Source organism: Typopeltis vanoorti, chromosome 12 (assembly GCF_054136105.1).
Source record: "Typopeltis vanoorti isolate ZY-2024b chromosome 12, IOZ_Tvanoo_1.0, whole genome shotgun sequence".
NCBI lineage: Eukaryota > Metazoa > Arthropoda > Arachnida > Uropygi > Thelyphonidae > Typopeltis > Typopeltis vanoorti.
In genome coordinates this window covers 139,093,530-139,106,855 of record NC_143560.1, presented here as the reverse complement: position 1 = coordinate 139,106,855, position 13,326 = coordinate 139,093,530, and the positions used below count along the sequence as shown (strand labels likewise).

The window sequence follows — 13,326 nt, the reverse complement described above, 5'->3', positions numbered from 1 at the left end:
AACCAGTCCATGTCCTGAGCAGAAATCCAACAGATATTTGCCATTATTATTAGCTTTGCTCTTTTCTCCAAATTTTCCCAAAATATTTTTGTATGTCTCGCAATCATTTCCTACTCTGCTATTTAGATCCCCAACAAGGACCAACTTTTCCTTTTTCATTGTCAGTTGCTTTTTCTAAAGCCTCAAAAAATTCCTCCACTTCTACCTTAGTAGAACCTTCTGTGGGACAATAGGCACAAATAAATCTCATTGTCCAGTTCCCCATTCTCATATTTACCCACATTACTCTACTTGAGACTGACTGCCATTCAAGAAGATTAGCTTCGTATTTTGTGTTGAATACTATGGCTACTCCTTCTTTTCCTTGATTGTTATTGCCTGAATATAACATTTTGTATTTATTGCTCAGAAAGATCTCACCAGTTTTGGTCTTTTTTTTGTTTCAGTTACCCCTATTAAGTCCCTTCAGAACACACGCAATTTACAGACAAAAATTACTAGTTTTGGTGGTGTTGGAGGTGGGCGGTAGATGGCGTTGATTCGTAGTAGAGGTAAGGTGTAGAGACAGTTGAAGATGTCCTCCCGCGATGAGTCTTCGGACTCCTTGGAGGTATCAGGAATAATAATAATAATAAAGTCGATCTGGTACTTATCTAATTCCTCAGCTAGCTCCATTTCTTTGCCATTCAGGCTTCTTATGTTGATAGTTCCGATCTTTAACTCTGGCGATGTTGAGTTGGGGCTTGTTTTCCGATTTGTTCCAGTTGCTGACTTTTTGCTGTTCGCCCTGGTTCCCTGGCGAAAACAACAGGGGCCTTGTTTAACCGGACGACGCCCCAGCCGGCATGAAATTTTGTCATGTTGTACCATCATTTTTTATTTTGGTTTAACCAATAAGAATACAATTTGGTCGGCTAAATCCCAAATTTCCAGCCCATCCTAGTTCGTTCAGTATTTAAGTAGATACCCAACAAGGTGCACCACGAGAAGGTGAGGATTGGACATTAGGTCAGATGCCCTGGTCGGTTCTCCGCATTCCTTTAAAGACTGTGCGGGTCTCCTCTCAGTTATACAGCTTTGACCCTTAAGCACCCCTGCTTACACTTAATAAAGGATTAAACTAAATATATAATTTATAGTCTGACCAAGTGGGAAAAAACTTCCTACATCTTTCTCTAGTCCAAAGTAATTTAATAATAAGGTGAGACACCTTTTGGCAACTGGCATATGGAAATATGAGTTCTGCATTGCTTCAACCTTGGTATAACGCCTGGGTCTGGCTTCCGCTGAAGAGACCTCAATAAAGGTCGAAACCAGTCTGGGTAGTGACCCTTCCCATAATGCATAGCATTATACATGTCTGCAAGGAGATGTGCTTTGCATTATAGGATACTAAGGAAAGTGATGAGAACTTACTCCACTTTTGCCATGAGTTGGATAAAGGATTAAACTAAATATATAATTTATAACCTGTTCGTGGCAGTTTATCACTGGCCTTATAAAAATCCAAGTATGCTACCGTATATGCATCTCATTTATTGAGTGAATTTGTCATCTTGTAATACGTAAGCAGATTGCTAAATCATGACCCTTCCTCTTAACAAAGCCACGCTGACCATCATAAACAATATTACTGTTATCAACCTATTTCTGAATCCTAGTACTCGCCAACTTCTCTAACATATTAATAACAATCCCAGACACACAGACTGGCCTATAATTTATAGCCTCAGTCTTCCCCCCCCCCCCTTGTGATGTGGAACAATTTTTCCCATCTTCCATTCCTTTGGGACTTGCACTGTTTCAGAACTCCTGTTAAACAGGTTTACCGAAAGCTCCATTAATTCCATTGAGCATACACATGGCAATATACCATCAAATCTTATTGTCCTATTAACATATTTGCTTAATTCCTTATATAGTTCTTGCTCATTCACCATTGGTCCTTCCTCTACCATACCCTCTACACTCCAGCTTCTCATGATGTTGCCTTCACATGGATAAAATACACTAAACACAGTGTGATGAATACTCATTTAATACTTCAACTATCATCTATTGCATTGGTTACCAATCTGCAGTGTCATCAACTAGCATCATCCTCTTATTGGCATTTTTCCTTTTACTTGCCACATATCGAAAGAACTCACTGGGATTTTTCTAAGCTTGATGGGTTAATTTTTTCTCATACTGCACTTTTACTGACATTACTAACTGGGTCACTTTCCTGGCCTGCTCTTTTTATTATTCTTCATGTAACTGATCATTACCAACATTCGTCTTGTGTTGCCTCCACAGTGCTGCTATCTTCTTCCAGATTTCATGCTTAATCTTTATGTTTAGCCTTTTCACCTCTGGAATACACTGCAACATCTTCCGTTAAATAGCTCTTGATCAGTGTCCACACAACATTTGTCTCCTTCCCATTCAACTCCTCTTTCCATGCTATATGAACATTTTGGATTTATTAATTAGATTAATTTTTATTAAATCATTCAATTTAATTAGGTTATTAATTTGTAGTTCTACTTCATCCTCCATGTCTGACATTGGTTGGTTTCTTTTCACTAAGATGTAAACTATTAGGGGAGGGGGGGGGCTGATAAACACCAAGAACAAAAATGATATTAAAGCAACTGATATAACCATGAGAAAGAATATATCTTAAGCCCCTTTAACCCCCATGTTTCATCAGATTGTAATATTTTTTTTTAGGATATATAAGAAAACATGTCGGATATGTCATTTCCTTCATGATGATTATCATAACTTTTCAGCACACCTTTATGTTGATAATTTGCTTGTTAATGCAGTATTTTACAGTTTAGTACAAACAGACCAACTTATATTTAATCATTTGAACATATTTTATGTTCAAATGATTAAATTGATCATTAAATTGAGACACACTTAAACAAAGTTACAGATGATATCACACTGACACAACACCCAGGTGAACTAACGCTTGTTGGATTAACCTATACTTTGGATCCGTCAATTTGTTATTACGATGTTCTTAAACAAAAAAAATAAGTTGCTAGTTGATTTCTAATCCAAATATAGAGAAAATTTGTATTTATTGACTGCGCCACTCTATATCTAAATTAGTCCAAGAATTAAAGTAAAACCAACTCTCAACTATTTCCACATAATATGTTATTATTATGTATACAGGCCAAGTTTATTTAACTTATTTAATTCTACCCGGTTTGGTTCGATTATTTTATGAACGGTGCAGTAAAAAAATTGGCAAAGTACAACTTTAGATCAACAAAACAAACATTTAATATAGGCTTACAAATTATACACTTTAGTTTAAATCACCGAATAAGGTATTACAAACATTTTAGCTCATCTGGTAATACAGTCATATAATTTCAGGCAATGGTTAATCTGTTGTCAGAAATACAGCTTTCACAAAATTCAATTAACTATTTGATAAAGTTCAATGTCATAAAGTTCCTTAGTAACCAATTACATTAATATCTCATAGTTACTTAAGTTTCAAATACAATACAAGGGCAGCAACGCTTCTTCACAAGCATACACTCTTAAATCCACGCTCCAGCTAATCTCCACAAAAGTTACTGGTAATGTAGGGATATTTTAGGAAGAATCACACACATATCTCCGCATAGGAGTAACAAAAATTGGTTAATTCTTACTGATAATTTTCCTTGTTCATCTACTTATATACGGACACCTTTTAAAACTGTATTCACTTAAAACAATTAACAACACTCATTAAAACAAATCTTATTAGTAATAACTGAATAAATTAATGATCGCAATTCACATAGTTAAACGTTCTTGCTCAGATCAAAAGGCTTGTACTATCTTTGACATCACTTGACCAATTTAGTATTCTACCAATAACTCTTGAACTAAGATAACACACAGTAATTCTTTAACTTGAAGTTTTACACACATTTGCCTATACTTCTGGCATTTAATTAATATTTTAGGCACTATATCTCTTAACACAGCTATCGTTTAAATTCAACCTTGCTGCCTCTACTTATTCTCTTAGTTACTCCGTGCTAAGCTTCAAGTTTCCGTGTGTCCCTGAAAAGTCAGTCCTAAATTTAAATGCCAACTAAAGTATAGCTAGTCATCCAGTTGTCACCTTGCTATCTTCCGTTGCTTTATTTGTTGTTCTACGACTTACTAGCTAACTCTCCTCGATTAGTAAACTTAAATTAGCCACTTGAGTGACTCGCTGTTATCGCACTCTGATTCCCCGAATCAATCTCCTCCGATTCCATCCGAATGAATCGTTTTCTCTGTTCTTCGCTTATATATCCCTTCTTCCCACCGAAATTATTCTCGTGCTCTCTTCAACTAAAATCCTTTCCCTTTCCAGCCCTTCAATACTATTCTGTCACGCATTGTTCTAAACTCGTGCTAGCTATCTTACAGAAATCTCCATGACAACCAAAACAAAATATAATAAAACTGAGGCATTGCATAACGTTATACCTCTACATATAGGAACAAATAAGGAATATTTACACTTCAATTAATACGCAGTTAAAATGTTGAATACAAATTCTTATAATATTAACATAGCAATAAATAAAATAAACTTAATATTTTAATACAGAGTCTTTTCACTATTAATATATATCCTTGATTAAATAATTAAATATTAATAAAACTTAAAGGTAGTTACCATGAATATTAATTTATAAACAAGTGATTTACATTAAATAATAATTACAAGTTTCGCTTATGTGATGGAAGATCATGTTTGATTCTGAATCAAATATTAATTACTCAAATCGCTATATATTCAGAATCCAACACGCTGATGCGTGTCTCTCAATGATATAGACCAGTTCAAATGAGGATACTAGTCAGGTACCCATAAATGTCCTTTTCGGAATTTTCTCAGTGATTTTATGTGAAAACAAACTTAGATACTAGACCAATCCACATTAGACCTACTCATGAATATCACTACAAATCTTGATGCATCTGCTGTAGAAAGTAATGTTTAATTTTTAGAATTTCATGCTCCTTTTCATTTGAAGTTTTATTTTGTTACATTGCACGTTTTCTGCACCATTTTATAAGATAAAGATGAAAATCTTCTATAAAAACAAAACATATTGTTATAAAAATAATATATATATATATTATATTATTTTTGTGGAAGTTATTAACAGTAGATCTAAGACTGCATCAAAATTAAACAACCAGTTCATGTGAACCTACTATGGCTTATCACTGTGTATATGTAATCAGTTCAGATAAGAATTCTTTACACTTACTCACCTAAAACAAAATGTAAGTACTTCACTCAATTAAAATAAGTGCTAGCATCATTCAGCTGTTTTACAGTTGTCTCCTTAGCTTCTTAAATTTACTTTTAAAAAATCCCAGAGAAATAGAACAGTTTTTGGCACCTTCATTCCAATTTTTTAAACAAAAAAAAAGTAAGATAAATAAATAAAGAATAAAATACATAAATATAAACTTGTTCTACTTCAACAGAGTTCAGTGTGAAAGTTCCACCCAAAAACTTTCGCTCACTTAGTAAATATCCAAAATGAACAAACTAAGCACAGGACAGTCCTTTTATTTCATGAACTGTTTGTATTTGTGTCTCAAGATAATATAAATATATAGTTTTTGTCTCTGTGTAATGCACATTCATCTTTAAATGTATAAATATCACACAACATTAATACTATTAAAAAGAAGTACAGGTAACTCTTATTATATGCAGGGGTTATGTTCTCAAGAATTGCTATGCATGTTGAAAATGCGTAAAATGGGAGGCATATAACATGGAATAATATAAGTTGCATTTCTAAATGGATGTGATTCTAATCTTTCAAGATTAATCAAAAATGCCCCTATTTTGCATACATATTAAGGCATATGTATGCAAAATGAAATATTCAGTACATATAAGAGTAATATAGTGACCACATCTTTAGCTAGCATGCTGAAGTTGAAGTAGATTGAAAGCTGCTTTTTCAAGAATGTCTCAATTGAAACCTGACTTGCAGTTTTCATCCCCTGATTTTAGTGGCTACAAGAGAGAGTGTCAATCTCCTTTTTCTCTTTAGAATTCCTCATGTGGTCAAAATCATGTTCTTCAAAGAGAGCCATGGCATTGTCTTTCAGCTTAAAAATTTGAGACATGACCTTCGTTGTGAAAGTTTCCTCAGGCTCAACCTCCACAGAACTTTACTCAGATTCTTTATTGATGTGCTTTTCCATAGCCAGAAGATCTTCATTGCTTAAGGTGTAGAAGTTATTTACAAATAAAGAAAATACCAAAATAGACTAATAGGGCAATAAATTGGACACTGAGTACAGTGGACAGAAGTAACAAACAAGGCACATGCATGGAATTTCCCCAACCATGGATAGGAAACAGCGATAGTCCATATGTAACAAAATGAAATAGAGACGCATATAATGAGAGTTACCTGTATATTTTTTTTTTCTTTCCAAATGAACTATAGAATCAAATTCTGTCGTCACTTCTAATTATATGCTGAAATTGAAGTTTTAAACTATATTAGTATTAACCTTTAAAACAACTTTTATGAGACTTTTTTAGATTTGGATCTTCTGATAATATTCACCATCTGAAAGAAACTATTTGTTGCTGTCTTCTGTTTCTCCACTTTCATCTATCTACTTCTGAAAAACCATATAATAGTCAAATATCCACAATCATTCATGAGTCACATAAAAAAAAAATTTATATATCATGATCTCTTTCCACATTTCTATAATATGGAATAGTTTAATTTTGAAAGTAAAATCTGTGATAATTCAATAAAACTACAAATATTAAGTGTTTATTTATTAAATTAGTTTTATTTAATTTTATTTATTTTATTTTATTTTTTATTTTTTTTGTAAGCTTCAATTTTTGCATGGACCAGAGGGTTAATTCATAGGGGTAAATTGGATAACAATAACAAATTAATAGAGTTTTCTAAACACTTGGAATCAGTCTGCATTGAAACAATTGAAGAAGGATATATGACAAAAGACTTAGCTATCTGTATTAAAGGCATGAGCAAGTAAGTATTATGCTTCAGCTTCAAGAAATTAAATAACTAAATATTCCCTTATTTAATGATATTCATCGTCAATAATAATATGCAATAATCCTGGTTATTCAACATAATTCAACATATCTTTTAATCCAAAGAGGATCCCATATCCTCATGAATTAAATATAAATTTTGTATGCGTTATCAGTTTGTCTGATTATTGGAGAATAGCTACAAGATAGTAGGATATTCCTCTGTTTTTTTGCTAGGCTCTGAAACATTTCAGACTTTTCAAAAGTTTCTGATTAGATGTATAATTTTCAGTAACAAATTTATACAAGTCACTGCATTACCATAAGCTGTGAATAACTGTTATCTGTATTAAACTTTCAGTATTTGAATATCTGATGTCATAGCTGAAAAAATTTACCAACTCTGCAACCAAAACTGATTTTAATCTTCGTCCATACTTTATATAAACCTTTAGTAGATTGTTAATGTTACCATAATTGTAAGATATGGGAGTTGACTATACATGTAAAATTAAGTAATGAGATAAATAATTTAATGTACACTACTAATATTTTGTGATTAACATTTCATCACATCAGAGTGAAAACATACAATGAGATCTGAAGCTACATGAAGCAAGAAAACTGAATGAAGGTTACAAAATGCTTCTGCTCTGCTGCTCACTGACCACTCATGTAGTACTGGAGAAGCTGGGAACTGAGGACATCAGTCATTAACACAATTGTAAAAAAAAAATTACTGAAAGGCAAAAGCAAGCAAAGCTCAGTAAAAGATGTAAAAATGTATGGCAGAGAGCAGGATTAACAAGGAAATTACTAAATTCATCACTAACATTAAATTAAGATGTTTGCATCTTTAATTGCCCCTAAACTCAATAGTTGATGTAAGACCAATTTCCTCTAGAATCATCTCAATAAAATTCAAAGCAAGAAAAAGGAATATATATATATATAAATAATAGAAGTTTATGGCCCAGACCAATTACATGAAGAGGAGGAATGTCCAATTTCTTGAACATGTAAAATTATACAACTGAAAGAAGAAATCAGGCAAACAAGTACAAGAGAGATCCTGATTATTATGGGAGATTTTAATGCAAAGATCAGTCAGTACTCTGAAGATAAAGAAGAAGTAATGGGAAAATTCGGTCATGGAGAGATGAATGAGAAAGGAGAGGACTTGATTAATTTTTGCAAAATAAATCAATTGTTAATCACAAATACCTTATTCTACCACAGGCCGCAACACAAATACACCTGGACATCACCAAACAATGAAATCAAAAACTGTATAGACTATATCAGCATTTCTCAACCCTTTCCAAGCCCAAGGACCAGTAAAATGCTTAAAATAATTCTATAGAATTGTTTTAAGCATTTTACTGACATTTAACATTTTCCCAAATGTTAGTAATCCCCACATAGGTTTTTTTATAAAACCTATGTGGGGATTACTAACATTTGGGAAAATGTATAACATAATATATATTACCTTGATGTACCCGTGTTTCACTCAGGATTTCTCCATGAGTGCAGATCACAAAGATGCCTCCAATCTCGATCCATAGCTTCTCTCTTCCATGTTATATCCATAGATTTCATTAGTGGATCTTCCCATCTTGTAGGTGGTCTTCCTGGTTTTCTCTTTATTCTTGGTTGCCAGTTGAGTATTCTATATGTCCATCTGTTATCCTTGAGTCTGGCTATGTGACCTGCCCATCTCATCTTGCTTTCACATACTATGCCTGATCTCTTTCTTAGTTCCATGATTCTAACATGTTCCATTCTGCTGATGTTACAAATCCTGCGTTCTATTATACGCCGAGTTATTCTGAGAGTCTCTTCTTCTTTTCTTGTCATGTTCCATATTTCTGATCCATATGTGAGTGATGATAGAATATCACTATTAAATAGTTTTGCCTTCAGAGAGATTTGGATCAGTAAGTGTTTCTTTTAGTCTGTTGAATGATAGCCGTGCAACTTTTTTTTTTTTGCTAGTTCTTCAGATATATCTATTATTATTATTATTCAGGCCTCCAAGGAGTCAAAAGACTCATCGAGGAAGGTCCTTCCTAAGACATAAAGTCTGTCAAGACTCACTGAGGGGAGGTCCCCCCCTGAGAAACACAAAGTCTATCATACCATTCTTTAAACTCACTGACCGTTCTCGCTCCCACCACTCCATCAGGCAATGCATTCCACGGCTCAACCACCCTCCACACAAAGAAACCACTCCTTACCCTCTTGCTCACAGTTTCCTTTCGTAACTTCCAGGGATGGCCTCTTGTCATCAGTCCTTCCCGCTGATCGACCAAGCGAAAGAACTCCCCAGTGTCAACCCTGTAACCACCTCTCAACAGTTTAAAAGTCTCGATCATATCACCTCTCCTTCTTCTATCCACCAAACTCTGCAGTCCACATTCTCTCAGCCGATCCTCATAACTATCCTTGTACAGTCCTGAAACCATCTTTGTCATCCGTCTTTGTATCCTTTCCACAGTTAATTTATCTCCTTCAAATCCTGGGGACCAAATCTGAGAACAATAGTCCAAGTGTGGTCTGATCAGAGACTTATACAACGGAATGATAACCCTCTTATGTCTGCAAGTCAGTGTCCTTCTCATAATAGCAGCAATCCTCTGTGTTACCTTCACCATCTTTGCAATATGTCCCCTAAACTTCAGGTTTCTATCAATCATCAACCCCAGATCTCTTGTCTCCCCTACTTCCTCCAGTATAACTCCTCCCATAGAGTATGCAGCATCCCATCGATGTTTCCCAAACCTCAAGACCTTACATTTTGCTGCATTAAACTGACATCCCCATTCATTTGCCCATCTATCTAGCTTATTTAAATCCTCTTGCAGGGCTACCACATCTGCACTATTACTAATAATCCTTCCCAGCTTCGCATCATCTGCAAACAACTGAATATCCCCCTGCAATCCAATGGCTATGTCATTGATATAAAGGTTAAACAATATAGGTCCTAGTACTGAGCCCTGTGGGACCCCACTTGTAACCCTCTGCCTCCTGGAAACTGCTCCACCATACACAACTCTCTGATACCTATCAGACAGCCAATCCTGAATCCAGTTGACCAATCTGACATCCAGACCCATGTGCTGCAACTTAAATATCAGCTTATCATCTGGCACCCTGTCAAATGCCTTCGCTAAGCCTAAGAAAATTGCAGTATATGCCTTTCCCTCATCTAATGTTCTTGTAACTTTATTATAAAAGGCTAGCATATTGCTAAAACAAGAGCGTCCTTTCACAAATCCATGTTGATTCTCACAGATAACATTACCCTCATCTGCCCAATGCTGTACACGGTCCCTCACTACTTTCTCCAAGATCTTAACAACTACTGATGACACACAAACTGGCCTATAATTAGACACTTCCAGTCTGTTACCACCCTTATGCAATGGCACTATCTTACCTTCCTTCCATTCCCTGGGCACCTTTGCCAAAGCCAGACTTTCATTGAAAAGCCACGTTAAAGGTACTGTCAATTCCCTAGCACATTCTCTCAAAACTCGTGGCGAAATACCATCCAGTCCCACAGCTTTACTGACATCCAGAGTACTCAGTATCTGAAACACGCTCTCCTCCTGTACCTCCAGACCTCGTACCAGTCCTATCCCTCTAGCATTAAAACTGACTCCTCTAGGATGAAATACTCCAATAAAGTGTTCATTGAACTATTCCACTATGTCCTCTGCATCAATCACTCTATTCCCATTTTTATCCCACAATATCATTCTTCCATAGTCATTTCTCCTCCTACTGGCCACATAGCTAAAAAATTCCCTAGGATTTTCTTTGCATCTTAGGGCCAATCTCCTCTCATATTCCAGTTTCGCTTTCCTTACCACACTAGTCACTCTCCTGGCCTGTGTCTTATATTCCTCATGCATCTCTTCACCTATCTCCTTATATCTCTTCCATAGCCTCTTTTTGGCATGCAATTCCTGTTTAATATTGTTTGTCATCCACTTTACTCCAAATTGCATCCACTTCACTCGTGGTATACAACTTACCATTGCTGATAACAAATATTCTTTCACAATTTCCCACGCACTGGTGATATCCCGGCCTTCCAATTCCTCCCTCCATGAAACTTCCCGAAGTTGACGTCTAAGACTATTATAATCACCTGCCTTATAATTCCACATAAGTTCCCGTCTCTTTGATACTCCTGCATGTCTATTCGTTTTCCAAGTCAACACCATATGGTCACTCTCTCCAACTGGTGGGAGAGACATCAACTCAGTTATTATCAACTCTTCTGATGCTATAACCAAATCCAAAATTTTTGAACCTCTTGTTCCCTCTGTTACATGTTGCCTAAGACATTTGTCCCGCAAGAATTCTAGAAATTCCATTCCCCTATTGCTACATGCATCTTCCTCTCTCCAATTTATACTACTGAAGTTAAAATCTCCCATAACAATCATTCTTCTTGCACTTGCCAAACTTAGCTGTCTAAACATCTCCTGGTCCCCATCCTCTGTGCTCCTGGGTCTGTAGCAACACCCCACTAAATATCCTGTCTTGCCTACCTCCACCTCACACCATACGCTCTCAAAATCATTTGTCTCACTTCCTTCCAAATTCTCCACTCTTAGAGGACTTAGGTCATCACTTATCATAAGCAGTACCCCACCACCACGCTTTCCCCTCCTATCCTGACAAAAAATACTATACCCAGCGACTTCTATTCCTGTTGTTATATCCCCTTCTGTCAACCACGTCTCAGTGATCGCAATAATTTTTGGCCAGGCTGATGCTATCTGCGCCACCAATTCCTCTCCCTTATTCCGGATACTCCTGGCATTAGTATACAGCATATAAATGCCATTGTTTCTATAACCAGCATTATCCCTTCTGGACTCCACTGGGCTCAGTGTTACCTGACATTGTCTCCCTTCTCCCAAGAATCCATTCCCGCAAGAGGCCACCCCTGCTATCATCCTCCCTGGGACACACTGACTTGTTCAGAACAGCAATCTCTCCAGATGCCTACGTCCTTCCTCATTCAAATGTAAACGGTCTCTCGCATACAACTCCTCTCTTTCCTCAAACGCACTCCAAGCATCCACATATACCAGTCCTCTCTTGTCACACATTCTCGCTATTATGCCATTCAATATCACCGCTCTTCTGCTCAGCTCATCATTATCATACCTAGGCAACACGCACACTATTTTTCCTCTCTCTGTCTTCTTCCGTACAGTCTCAAGCAAAAATCTCATATCTCTCGCTGCCCGACTTACATTACCACTCAAGTCATTCGTTCCTACCATCACAATCATCTCATCCACCCTTTCACCTCTCTTAATTGCCATAGCCACCCTTTCTATTGTTCCTCCTGGCAAACACTCCTCACGCATCCTATCTTGAACACGACGGATCATTGAGTCGCCATACATTATACCTCTTACCATTCCCTCGCTCCTATTGTTTCCATTCTCTCCTCTTCTTTCATTCCCATACCTCTCTCTTCTACTGTTTCCATGCTCTCCTCTTCTAGCACTCCCATACATCTCTCTCATTCCCTCTCTCCTACTGTTTCCATTTTCTCCACTTCTAGTACTTCCATATCCCTCTCTCATTCTGTCTCTCCTATTACTGTTTCCATCCGCTCGTCTTCTAGCATTCCCATACCTCTCTCTCATTCCATCTCTCCTACCGTTTCCATTCTCTCCTCTTCTAGCACTTCCATATCTCTCTCTCATTCCGTCTCTCCTACTGTTTCCATCCTCTCGTCTGCTAGCATTCCCGTACCTCTCACTCATACTCCCTAAATTCTCTCTCTCTCCTACTGTGATTCGCCTTGCATTTATCTCTTCCATTATCCTAATCTTACCTTTCATACTTCTGCTCTCATTCACAAGACATTCCACCTCCTCTTTCAACTCATCTATCTCCCTCTGCAGGTCAGTCACTCTTAATCTAAATTCACTCTCCCAAACAAAACCATCTCCTAAACTTCCACAGTCACTCACACCTTCCACACTATCAACTATTATTTTCTCATTCTCTCCTATCATACTACTTGTCTTCCTACGTTCATTCCCCATTCCTGGAGCAACAAAGTCGGATATCGATATATCTAATGTACTTATTTCCTCCAACTGCCTGCATTTTGCACACATACGCTCTCCACTCTCTTTAACAAGCCACATATGTAATTCCCGAGACGCATACATGCCGCAAGTACTGCATGCCACAAAGTCCCTTATGATATTGCTAATAATTGAGTT

At 36.5% G+C, this 13,326-nt stretch overlaps 1 protein-coding gene across 1 annotated transcript in view; it reads left to right on the top strand.

Annotated features, from left to right (window-relative positions):
* The window catches only part of Idh (isocitrate dehydrogenase [NADP] cytoplasmic), a 295,030-nt gene that overhangs the window by 260,910 nt on the left and 20,794 nt on the right, over positions 1 to 13,326 (top strand). The window contains exon 11 of the mRNA XM_090402020.1: positions 6,887 to 7,049. Coding sequence (XP_090258146.1) covers positions 6,887 to 7,049 — 163 coding nt within the window. The remainder of the gene's footprint in view (positions 1 to 6,886; positions 7,050 to 13,326) is intronic.